This window comes from Chiloscyllium plagiosum, chromosome 2 (genome assembly GCF_004010195.1).
Source record: "Chiloscyllium plagiosum isolate BGI_BamShark_2017 chromosome 2, ASM401019v2, whole genome shotgun sequence".
NCBI classification, from domain to species: Eukaryota; Metazoa; Chordata; class Chondrichthyes; order Orectolobiformes; family Hemiscylliidae; genus Chiloscyllium; species Chiloscyllium plagiosum.
In genome coordinates, this window is record NC_057711.1 from 50,301,947 (window position 1) to 50,315,348 (window position 13,402).

General features: G+C 40.8%; 1 protein-coding gene across 7 annotated transcripts in view; it reads right to left on the bottom strand.

Moving 5' to 3' along the window:
- The window catches only part of fam172a (family with sequence similarity 172 member A), a 562,233-nt gene that overhangs the window by 125,426 nt on the left and 423,405 nt on the right, over positions 1-13,402 (bottom strand). Inside the window, exon 11 of one of the 7 annotated variants that reach the window (XM_043709348.1) lies at positions 1,305-1,472. The exons of the other annotated variants lie outside the window; for them this stretch is intronic. Within the exon in view, the coding sequence (XP_043565283.1) occupies positions 1,456-1,472 (17 nt within the window). The 3' untranslated portion in view covers positions 1,305-1,455. Of the gene's footprint in view, positions 1-1,304; positions 1,473-13,402 lie in introns of those variants that run through there. 7 annotated transcript variants of the gene reach the window in all.

The window sequence follows — 13,402 nt, forward strand, 5'->3', positions numbered from 1 at the left end:
GAGGCAAATGGGGACTGCGTGAAAATGAGTGACTGACTATGGCACTGTGATACAAGGGGCCATTAATGGGGTGGGCAGGGGAGTGACAAAGAGACAGGGGACAGTAAAATTAGCAGGACACATACTGTTCTCTATAGCTATGAATGTGAGTCCCAAAAGCTGTTGTTGGCTGTTCAGTGCCAGAGTTAATAATGTCTCCTCAGGGCTGATGAGGAACCCACAGTGCAAGGGGAGAAAAAGATAAGAGTGACCAAATTACTGATCAAGAATCTATCTGTCTCATCCTTAAAGATATACAAGGACTGTGCTCCCACAACTCTCTGTGGCAAGGAATTCCAAAGACATACAATCCTCTGAGAGAAGAAATTCCTCTTCATCTTAACTTCAAATTAGCTCCCCTTAATTCTGAGACAATGCCCTCTGATCCTAGACTATCCTAACAGGGGAAACATCCTCTCAGTATTTATCCTGTTAAGCCCCTTAAGAATTTTATATATTTCGATGAGATCACCTTTCACTATTCTAAACTCCAAGAAATAGAGTCACAACCTGTTTAGCCTCACAATCTCATAAGACAGTCCCTCCTTACTGCAAATCATCTGAGTGAACCTTCTCTTAACTGCCTCCAACAAAATGATATCTTTCCTTAAATAAGGGGACCAAACCTGCTCACAGTACTCCAGATATGGTCTTAACAACACCTTGTACAGATATGGAGTCATACAGCACAGAAACAGGCTCTTAGGCACAACACACCCATTACAACCAGGAGGCAATCCAGAGAAGGTTCACAAAGCTTATCCCAGGCATGGAGGGACTTACGAGGACAGATTGAGTGGATTTGAGCTGTACTTGTTGGAGTTTAGATGAATGACAAAGAACCTGATTGAAACATAAAAGATTTTTAGAGGTTTTTACACAGCAGGTGCAGAGAGGTTGTTTCCCTTTGTGGGTGTGTCGCTGACATGAGGGTGTAAATCAGAGTAAGGGATCACCCATTTCAGACAGGTGAGCAAGAATTTCTTCTTTCAGAGAGTAGGGAATCTGTGGAAGTCTTTAATGCAGAGGGTTATCGAGGTTGTACCATTATGTACAGAACAACCTTGATTATCCGATCGAGTTGGGTGGGGAGTATTTTGTTCTGATAATTGATTGTTCGAATATCTGATCTGATTGTAAACAAAGGAAGCTACACTAAATATAATTATGCAAAAAAAGCATGTTTACAGAGTTTTATTTCATTCAATCGATAAAATGAGTACAAACACTGGATACTGTTTAAAAATTCAAGATATTTTACAAGTAAAATCACTTGTTGGCTAGAGTTTGACTGAAGTCTGTGAAATTTTTCGCTGACATTTTCCTTGGTTTTATTCCGGTCTTCGACAGCAGCGGGTATCTTTCTGTTTGGTGTCGTCCCACCGTCCAGACTAACGAAGTGTTGTCCCTCCCTCCTCAGCAATTGCCGAGCCCTTAGAGAGAGAGAGAGGCGCAAAATACAGGGGAACATGAGAGAGGGAAGATTTTTTCGCTGACTTCTGTTTCCGACCTCTCATCAATTTTTTTTTTGGGGGGGGGGGAATATTTCCTCGTGTTTCCTCCAATCAAGTTTTCCTCCTGTTTATTTTCACATGTGCTGACACTATGATTTGCGAGTCAATGTTGAGAGAGAATCTTGCTGTTCGAGTACACTGCTCGGGCTTGCACATATATTCCTGTTCAAATTTACAAAATGATGCAGTAAATGGGTGAGAAATTGAATTTTCCTACTTCAATTGAAATGCATGTATAGGGGCCTTGAGATCTTGTTTGGATAATCCGGAATTTGGATAATTGATGTTTAAATAATAGAGGTTGTTCTGTGTATATGAGACTGAGATTGACAGATTGTTCATCAGTAAGGGAATCAAGAGTTACTGGGACAGAGACATGGAATTAACTTGAAACAAAGTGTGATACCAATGTGCTTACCGGAAAGCTAATTAGTCCATTCAGAGTGATTTGAAGCTAGTATAGCAATCGCAGCAAAAGGCAGAAATGACTGTCAGGTAAGAATAACTAAGAAAGTGAAATAGTATTTTAAATATTGAATTGTATTTTTATGATTATGGAGTTAACTTGTGGAGTTTTGTGCTGGAAGTCAATCCTGCTCTTCCTTATTTCATCACAAAAGTTAAGTATTTTTAAAAGTATGTGGAATTTCCCAATTTACCCGTCTTTTAGATCCAGGGTGACAGAAAGCACTGACAAGGTTTCTATATATAACACGAATGAATATTCATAAAAACAACAAGATTTTTACTATGGACAAGCAATTATGAACTGTTGACATATAAGGAGAAAGTGAGGACTGCAGATGTTGGAGATCAGAGTTGAGAGTGTGATGTTGGGACTCTCGATCCTAATAACATATAACTCTACTTGCTAAAACTATAACCCCCTTGCAATCTCCCGCTTAGACACACATACAGATGAACACAGACAGGAAAGAAAACATAGATGTGATGGGCAGAGGGAAAGACTGAGAAGGCAGTTCATTGTCCCTGTTCACAGAGTTCATGGAGATGACCCATTGGCTAGTCAGGACCTGCAGCAACTTGATTTTCTTTTGCCAGATAATTTTCAGAAGATACAGAATGGCTGGTTCACACATAATATCTCTGGCTTACTAGTTAAGAATCATAGCTTACAGCAACTGCTGAGACAAAAATAAATTGGCTTTCTTCAGGTTTAAAGTGATTTTTACTACAGAAAGAGAGACAGCTCCTACCCTTAATCTGTTTGATTATTTGGGAACCAATCACGTAGCCTTTGGCAGACAAGAGGACTTTGTCATCACCAACTGGTCATTAGCCAACAGACCAATCAGCTACTAGCTGCTGACTAAACCTTCATTCAAACGCAGACCCCTGACTTCAGCTTATCTGTAACCAAACTTCCATTACTGCTTAAACAAGTTGCATAAATAGCACTTACAATTAGTGTTACTTTACTTGCTTTTATAAAGTGCAGCAATCCTTCAAATTTCCTTGATTTTTCTCCACAGATACGGTCAGACCTGATGAGCTTTTACAACAATTTCTGTTTTTGTTGTTGAAAATGTGGAGATGTCCATTTTGGAAGTGAATATAAAAGAACAAAGTATTATTTAAATGGAGAAAAGCTGCAGAAAGCTGCAACATAAAGGACTTTGGGGTACTTGTGCACAAAACACAGAAAGCTAGTACACAGGTACAGCAGATTTTCAGGTCTAGTGGAATGTTGACCTTTATTTCAAGGAGGGTAGAGTATAAGAGTATGGAAGTCTTACTGCAAATGTACATGTTGCTATTGAGACCATACCTGGAGTACTGTGAGCAATTTTCATCCCCTTATGTAAGGATATTATTTCAATGGAGTTAAATCAAAGAAGGTTCATTAGCATGATACCTAGTTCGCAGGGATTGTCTAATGAGCAAAGGCTAAACAAGATTAGGGCACTATTCACTTGAGTTGAAGAATGAGAGGTGATCTCATTGAAACATATAAGATTTTAAGGGGCTTGATAGGGTAAATGCTGAGAGGATGTTTCCCCTTCGTGGGAGAGTCTAGGACCAGTGGGCATAGTTTCAGAATAAAGGAGTGCCAGTTTAAGACTGAGATAAGAAGAATTTATTCTCTCAGAATTTTTGAGACATGGAATGCCTTGCCAGAGAGGGCTGTGGAGGCACAGTTCTTGTGTATATTTAAGGTTGAGATAAACAGATGTTAGTTCAGTAGGGGAATCAAGGGTTACAAGGAAAAGGCAGGAAAGTGAACATGAAGAATGTTGGCACAGCGATAATCCTACAGAATTGCAGAGCAGGTTCAAAGAGTCAAACGCCCTACTCATATTTCTTATGGTGTTATGGTCTAAGAGAAGATGGGTTTGAGTGCAAGTAGGAAGATGAATCCATTAAAAGTGACACTGGGTCAGGATCGTGATATGACTCTATACCGTTGCAGATTTCATTCAGTTGTGTTTCAAGGTAAGCAGGAAAACCCATACAGGTGTTGGATAAAAAAAATTATATATTCAAATAGGTCATTCTGTCTCAACCAATTTTGACATAAGAAAAGACCAGACCTATTTCCTATGTTTTCAAAAACTGCCTATGACCCCTGAAACAAGTGCAGAGTGGGGAGTGGTTATTCAATGAAAGTGACAGGCTGGGAATCCTTTGACTGGTGAAACTAAAGAGCACCCACTGTGGTCAGGTTTGAGACTGCTGCCAAAGGCACTCCTTCTCTGACAATACTTTCAGTGCTTGACATTAGTGATTACCAATTTCTATGAAGTTAGTTTACCTTCAGCAACACTTTCCTTTTACCTGCCTTCAGCACAGTTCTGGAACACTTTGTGCATTGCCTTTACTTCTTGCTGCATGACACTGTTTGGATTTTCTTAGCCTCTTGTTTAGCAAGATATGTGCATATTTCAACTTCGTTCATCTTATTTCAACAACAACCCTGCATATACATTATCAATGGTACTGAAAATTACGTGTATTGTCTCTTCTTCCCATTTGCAGCACGCCACAATGTTCTACACTAAATTTTATCCTTCAACATTCTTTCCAGTTTCTTTTGTCCAATCCATTTTATAATTTTATTTAGGCTTCTATTAAATACACTGATTGCTTTTAGTGCTGAGAAATATGACTTGACACATGATATTGAATCCAGTTTGTTTTAAATCTTTACAACACAAAATGAGAAAAAAGCTATCTTAAATATTTTAAAAGTATATGGGATGATATAATAAAAAAGAATGGCTTTAATGACTAATTACTCAAGGAATATGTCTTAAAAGAAGCATGATTAATTTCAGTAGCATGGACAATTATTACATCAGAACCAGAAGGCAACAAATGTTAGATTCGACTGGTAGGCATAACAAGGTTACTGTCTGTGACACTTATCCTGATTAAAATCAACCTATTCGTTTTGCAACCATTTCCTTAAATATCTACAAATATGATAATGAGAGATTATCATTATTCCTTTTGCATGGTTTAAAGAAGCTAGTTTATGCTGATTTTGAATTAACTTTAGGTCAATTATGAAAGTAGAAAGTTCAATTTGGAATCCACATAAAAATATTTTAACACTTGATTTTTCTGATAAATAATTGGCAATTTTACTGCACAGTCAGGCACTAGAATCAGTGGGTGATGGAGACCCAAACTGAAGAAGTAAATGAACTTTATGCCTTGATTATTCAGAGTAATCTTGTTAACTTTTCTTCCTACATACTAATTCAGTACCACTGCCCTTGCACTTCAGTAAAGAAGATACTGTAATGTAATTAGCCACTGGTAGGCAATGTTTACATTAGTTCTCAGAAGGTTAAGAAGTAGATTATATCTAAAATTAGATCTGCCTAGGGCTGTGCTGGTTGTATCCTAATCATATCAGACAAGGAGGCCAGTATGCCACCTGACACAGACAAGTGGATCATTTCTTTTAAGAAAAGCGTTTTTATTAACCCCTCAAGTCTATCCATGTATCTTCTATACCTTAATATTATTATTCATGCAAATCTGTATTTTATCAAAAAAATTGCTTTAGTTTCCTATGTGCAATGTGGAATTTTACTACCTATCATGTATGTGATATTTTCATGTTCAGTAACTAAAGAAGATGACCAAACATCTTGTCAAACAGCCACAGATAACATTTCAGTCCTTTACAGAGTGCCCTAATCCTTAATTATCCGAATTTATGGTATTTAGCAGAATCACTTTATGGTTAGTTGATGCACTGTTCATTTTATAATCAATATATTGAGAAGGACTCTTGGGGCTTAAAAGCACAAAGTATTTTCTTCCAGGCAGTGATTTCTAAAACTCTGGTACTTGATCAGAACCACTGTCAAATATTTAAAAATCACTTTGCAGCCAGCTCAGTTTGATGGCACAATTTTTACAGCTCATTTAGTCTGACCATGGTCTTTGAGAAGACTTTATATTTCAGAGAATTATCCTGTAAATATGAATAATGAGAGATGCCAAGCTTCACTGTTTGCACAATTTGTAAACTATGTTAATCGAACAATCTAAAACAAACATGTATGTGATATTTCCATGCAATTACAAAACTGTATACCACATTTCTACACCATAAAAGACATAAACAGTTAAACAGTGGAACAACTGATAGTAAATCCTCATAGTATCTCAATGAACCCGAAATAACTGAACAGTTGATTTGAATTATGATCTGTAGTCACTGCAATGTGTTGCTTCTGAAATTAAACAAATTCACAAAAAATTGTCTTCATTTTAAACTCAAGGTCATTGAACAATATAAATGTAAAAATATGTCTGTTTCCAAAAATATTAAGGAGCATAACCTACCATAGAATTATACAGAACAGAAGTGGTCCTTGGGGCAATCAAGTCTGTACCGCCAAAAATGTAATACTACCTACACTTCCTACACAAGGTCCACTTCCTGCACCAGGCCTCTGAGAATGTTATGAGGCTTCAAATGCTGCTGTCTGCTAGTCTCAGTTCCCATTGTTTCATCTTGGTGGCATAACAATAAAGATTGTTATCAAATTATTTCTTCATTGCATTATAAAGCACTTTATTAATGTACACAGTACAACACACACCTGCTCCTAAATCTAATGTACCTCAGAGGTTAGTTCTTTTTCCAAGTTTGTGTGAATGCACAGTTGCACAACAGTTCAGAATTTAATGTAATAGATATAGATAGAAAGAGGGATAGGGATGTAAGGCAGGATTTCAGGGAGCTAGGGTGGAAGCTGAAAGCTAGAACAAACAACTGTTATCTCTGGTTTGTTACCCGTGCTATGTGATAGCGAGACAAGGAATAGGGAGAGATATCAGTTGAACACGTGGCTGCAGCGATGGTGCAGGAGGGAGGGTTTCAGGGATATGGATAATTGGGACTCATTCTGGGGAATGTGGGACCTCTACAAACAGGACGGTCTTCACTTGAACCAAAGGAGTACTAATATCCTGGGTGGGAAACTTGCTGCTGCTATTCTGGTGGGTTTAAACTAGCTCAGCAGGGGGATGGGAACCTGAGGTGTAGTTCAGCGCACAGGAGGATGAGAGTAGGGAGGGCATGAACAAGATTTCAGGGTCACAGGAACGTGCTGGCAGACAGCAAATTGGTTTGAAGTGTGTCTACTTCAACGCCAGAAGTATCCGAAATAAGATAGATGAACTTGCAGCATGGATAGGTACCTAGGACTTCCGATGTTGTGGCCATTTTGGAGACATGGCTAGACCATGGTCAAGAATGAATGTTGCAGGTTCCAGGGTTTAGATCTTCATTAAGAATAGGAAAGATGGTAAAAGAGGGAGGTGTGGTATTGTTAGTTACAGACAGCATAACGGTGACAAGGACTCGTCTACTGAGGTAGTATAGTCTGAGGTTAGAAACAGGAGAGGAGAGGTCACAGTGCTGTGAGTTTTCTTTTAGGCATCTGCAGAATTCCAGGGATGTGGAAGAGAGGATTGGCAAAACGATTCTGGGTAGGAGTGAAAGGAACAGGGTGGTCATTATGGGGGACTTTAACTTCCCCAACATTGACCGGAAATGCTATAACTCTAGTATGTCAGATGGATCAATTTTTGTCCAATGTGTGCAGGAGGTTTCCTGACACAGTATGTTGAAGAGCCAACAAGTGAGGAGGCCACACTGGATCTGGTGATTGGTAATGAACCAGGACAGGTGTTTGATTTAGTGGTAGGTGTGCACTTTGGACAGAGTGACCATAATTTGGTTACATTTAGTTTAGTGATGGAAAGGGATAGGTACATGCCACAGGGCAAGAGTTATAGATGGGGGAAGGGCAATTATAATGCGATTAGGCAGCAAATGCAGGGGTAGCAAAATGCAGGGGATGGGGACAATTGAAATGTGGAGCTGGTTTAAGGAACAGATATTGTGTGTCCTTGTATGTCTCTGTCAGGCAGAGAGGAAGTGATAAGGTAAAGGAATGATGGTTTACTAAAGGAATTGTATCTCTTGTTAAGTGGAAGAAGGAGGCTTATGTGATGATGAGATGAGATGGTTCAGATGAGGCGATGGAGAGTTACAGATTAGCTAGGAAGTATTTAGCGAGAGAGTTAAGAAGAGTAAAGAGAGGACATGAGCAGTCCTTAGCAGGTAGAATCAAGGCAAACTCTAAAACTTTCTATAGGTATGTGAGGAATAAAAGGATGACTAGAGTAGAAACAGGGCCACTCAAAGACAGAAGTGGGAAGTTGGGTGTGGACCCTGTGGAGATTGGAGAAGTGCTAGATGAATATTTCTCATTGGTTTTCACTCAAGAAAAGGAGAATATTGTAGAGGAGAAGAATGAGATATAGGATATTAGACTAGAGAGGATCAAGGTTAGTAAGGAAGAGGTATTATCAATTCTAGAAGGAATGAAAGTAGACAAGTCCCCTGGGCTGGATGGGATTTTCCCAAGGATTCTCTGGGAAGCTTGGGAGGAGGTGTTGGAGCCTTAGGCTTTGATCTTTGAGTCATCATTATCTACAGGTTTAGTACCACAGGACTGGAGGATTGCAAATGTTGTGCCCTTGTACAAGAAGGGCAGTAGAGATGATCCATTTGCAATTTGATTGCAAACAGTCAACATGGTTTTGTCAAGGGCAGGTCATGTCTCACAAACCTCATTGCGTCTTTTGAAGTGACCAAGCATGTGGATGAGGGTAGGGTAGTTGACGTGGTGTACAAGGACTTCAGCAAAGCCTTTGGTAAGGTTCCACATGGGTAGGCTGTTGGAGAAAATGCAGAGGCATGCGATTGAGAGTGGTTTAGCAGTTTGGATTAGAAATTGGCTTTCTGTAAGAAGGCAGCAAGTGGGGGTTGATGGAAAATATTCAGCCTGGAGTCCGGTTACTATTGGTGTGCCACAAGGATCTGTTTTGGGAGCACTGCTGTTTATCATTTTTATAAATGCCCTTGGATGCAGGCATAGGTGGATGGGTTAGTAAGTTTGCAGATGACACTAAAGTCAGTGGAGTAGTGGACAGTGTGGATGGATGTTGCAGGTTGCAGGGGGACTTGGATAAACTGCAGAATTGGGCTGAGAGGTGGCAAATGGAGTTCAATTCAGATAAATGTTAGGTGATTCACTTTGGGAAGAATAACACGAAGGCAGAATGCTGGGTGATTGGAAAGATTCTTGTTAGTGTGGATATGTAGAGGGATCTTGGAGTCAATGTACATATATCCCTGAAAGTTGCCACCCAGGTTGATACTGGTGTTAAGAAGACATACGGCATGTTAGGTTTTATTGGTAGCGGGTTTGAGTTCCGGAGCCGTAATGTCATGCTGCAACCATACAAAACGCTAGTGCGGCCTCACTTGGAATATTATGTATAGTTCTGCTCGCACCATTACAGGAAGGATGTGGAAACACTGGAAAAGGTGCAGAGGAGATTTACCAGGATGTTGCCTGGTCTGGAGGGACAGTCTCATGAGGAAAGGCTGAGAGACTTTGGTCTGTTCTCATTGGAAAGAAGAAGGCTAAGAGGGGATTTGATAGAGATATACAAGATGATCAGAGTATTAGATAGGGTAGACAGTGAAAGTCTTTTTCCTCAGCTTGTAAGAGGGGGAATAGCTACAAATTGAGGGGTGATAGATTTAAGACAGATGTCAGAGGCAGGTTCTTTACTCAGAGAGTGGTAAAGGCGTGGAATGCCCTGCCTGCCAATATAGTTAACTCAGCCACATTAGAAAGTTTGAAACAATTCCTGGATAAGCACATGCATGATGATGGGATAGTGTAGGGGGATGGGCTTAGATTAGCTAACAGATCAGCACAACATTGAGGGCCGAAGGGCCTGTTCTGTGCTGTATTGTTCTATGTTCTATGTCATAGGACTAACAGTTGGTGTATGAGAAACCTTTCCTCTGAGATGTGAACATATGACCATCTTAAAGAGACTGCAAAGTGCAACAAACAAGCCATGCACAGCAAAGAAAAACTTGAGGAAATGCTTATATTTTAAAATATTTGTTAATAATTTGTAAAATTTATACAACACTGTATCAAATGGTAAAAATAGAGGATCATTGAATACTTCAAACTATCAGTGTCTGAGCCATAAAGATATTAAGACAAAATCATCGAGAAGCAAGCTTTGTTTTTCTGTGTTGATTAATTGATCTTAGCAAAGGCAGTTAGTTACGTTAACCTTGTTCTCTCAGATCCAGTTGTAACTTTGCAATTAAATCTGTTGACAAGTGTGATGCTGTTATTATCTGGTGAATTGACCTCCAATCTACTCCTTTCTATTACCTCTTTTGGACCATGACACCATGAAGTACCTTCACAGGGGCTGGTATCCCATCATAAAGTCACCTTTTATTTACATGTGGAAATTCTGGCACAGCCTTGTCAGAGTCAGCAACCAGGCTGTCAGAATCTCTGACATTCCTGTTTATATGTGTCAGCCAGGGCCCCCTGATTTGACCAGATTAACAGCCCTAATCGGGAAACTCACACTGTATGAGGTCCAGCTAGCTTACCTTGTTACAATCACTAAACCCATCATCAAATACCAAGTAATTTTTTCCAAGATTGTTACTGACTTCATCTCCTCTGGGGATCTTCAAAAGAAATTTTCAGCATCATAGCCCCCAACCCCAAACATCCCACTTCCATTTCTCAAAAATCCTTAAACAGGTCTGCCTCGGTAAACCAATCATTTCTTGATTTATGCCGAGAGTGTGATGGTGGAAAAGCACAGCAGTTCGGGCAGCATCCAAGAAGCAGGAAAATCGACACTTCAGGCAAAGGCCCTTCATCAGGAATGAGGCTGTGAGCTGAGGGCATGATGAGATAAATGGGAGGGAGTGGGGCTGGGGGAAAGATAGCTGAAAGTGTGATAGGTAGATGGAGGTGGGGTTAATGGTGATAGATCGGATAGGAGGGGGGAGCGGATAGGTAGGACAGGTCACGAGAGTGGTGCCGATTTGGAAGTGGAACTGGGATAAGGTGGAGGGAGAGGAAATGAGGAAACTGGTGAAATCCACATTGATGCTGTGTGGTTGGAGGATCTCGAGACGGAAGATGAGGCATTAGGGTGGTTAGGGAGTGGTGATGGAGGAGGCTCAGGCCCTGCATGTCCTTGGCGGAGTGGGAGGGGGAGTTGAAGTGTTTGGCCATGGGGCAGTGCGGTTGGTTAGTGCTGGTGTACCGGAGATTTTCTCTGAAGCGCTCGGCAGGTAGGTGTCCTGAATCCCCAATGTAGAGGAGAACACATTGAGAGCAATGAATACAGTAAATGAAATGTGTAGAAGTGCAGGTAAAACTCTGATAGATGTGGAAGGGTCCTTTGGGGTCTTGGACAGAGTTGGTGGGGGCGGTGATGTGTGGTCATAGGTTTTCAATTCCTGCAGTGGCAAGGGAAGGTGCTGAGAGGGGACGGTGGGTTGGTGGGGGGGCATGGACCTGACAAGGGAGTCGCGGAGGGAATGGTCTATAGGGAAAGCGGATAGTGGTGGAGAGATTTATATCTGTCTCTTCATTTTTTCCGGTAATGGTCACAGATCTGAAACTCATCTCCTGATTTCATCTCCTGTTCATCATGGGTGTCGAGAGTTTGGTGCTGGAAAAGCACAGCAAGTCAGGCAGCATCTGAGAAGCAGAAGAATCGATGTTTCAGGCATAAGCCCTTCAATAGACAATAGGTCAGGAGTAGGCCATTCTGCCCTTCGAGCCTGCACCACCATTCAATATGATCATGGCTGATCATCCTTAATCAGTATCCTGTTCCTGCCTTATCTCCATAACCCTTGATTCCACTATCCTTGAGAGCTCTATCCAACTCTTTCTTAAATGAATCCAGAGACTGGGCCTCCACTGCCCTCTGGGGCAGAGCATTCCACACAGCCACCACTCTCTGGGTGAAGAAGTTTCTCCTCACCTCTGTCCTAAATGGTCTACCCCGTATTTTTAAGCTGTGTCCTCTGGTTCGGCACTTACCCATCAGCGCAAACATGTTTCCTGCCTCCAGAGTGTCCAATCCTTTAATAATCTTATATGTCTCAATCAGAACCCCTCTCAGTCTTCTAAACTCAAGGGTATATAAGCCCAGTTGCTCCAGTCTTTCAGCGTAAGGTAGTCCCTCCATTCCAGGAATTGACCTCGTGAACCTACACTGCACTCCCTCAATAGCCAGAATGTCTTTCCTCAAATTTGGAGACCAGAACTGCACACAGTACTCGAGGTGTGGTCTCACCAGGGCCCTGTACAGTTGCAGAAGAACCTCTTTGCTTCTATACTCAATCCCTCTTGTTATGAAGGCCAGCATGTTATTAGCCGTCTTCACTACCTGCTGTACCTGCATGCTTACCTTCATTGACTGGTGTACAAGAACACCCAGGTCTCTTTGTACTGCCCCTTTTCCTAAATTGATTCCATTTAGGTAGTAATCCGCCTTCCTGTTCTTGCCACCAAAGTGGATAACCATACATTTGTCCGCCTTAAACTGCATCTGACCACTCACCTAACATCAGGAATGAAACGTCGATTCTCTTACACCTTGGATGCTGCCTGACCTGCTGTGATTTTCCAGCACCACATCATCAACTCTGATCGTCAGCATCTGCAATCCTCACTTTCTCCTTTTCATCATGGTTGTCCAACCTATTTTCCAATGGGATCACCTTAGGATTCTCTGTTTTTTCCTTGAATGGAAGTCCAACAGTTTCAACCCACCATTACTATAAACTGCTTGACTGAAAGTCATCACAAGTTAATAATGTTGGCTTTAATCCAAGTCACTTCCTCCAAATAAAAATTGTTGTTTTGGGTACCCACATAGTTCCCAGCTACATTTGCTTTATGTGGGATTTGGGGAACAATCCTTGTTTATCCTCGCCTGTCCCTTTCTCATAATTCGTTTGCTAGTACATTGATGACTGCCACTGCCATTTTGTATTATTGCCCCAACTGAAAAACTTCAAGTTTTGAAGTTCTACTCTTGTCTCATCTTCATGTGGTCCATCTGTGATTCTTCACTTTCCTTCCTCAACGTTTTTGTCTATTTCTGGGAATAGTCGATCAAAAAGTATTTATTATAAGCGACTGACTACAACAACCACCTTGACTATACTTCCTCACAAAGCTGTGAGAATTCCATTCTATTTTGGCAGCTTCTCTATTGCTGTTCTGATACTGCAACTGTTCACATTAGCATATTTGATATGTTTTTGTAGAATGGTTTCAACACAGAAAGAGGCTTATTTGATCCACTGTGTGTGTACTGGCTTTTGAGGGAACAATCCACTGGCTCTTTGAGGGAACAATCACTAACATGCCTTTTCTATACAGCCCTGCAATTTTTTCCCTTTCAGATAATGATCCAATTTCGTTTTGAAA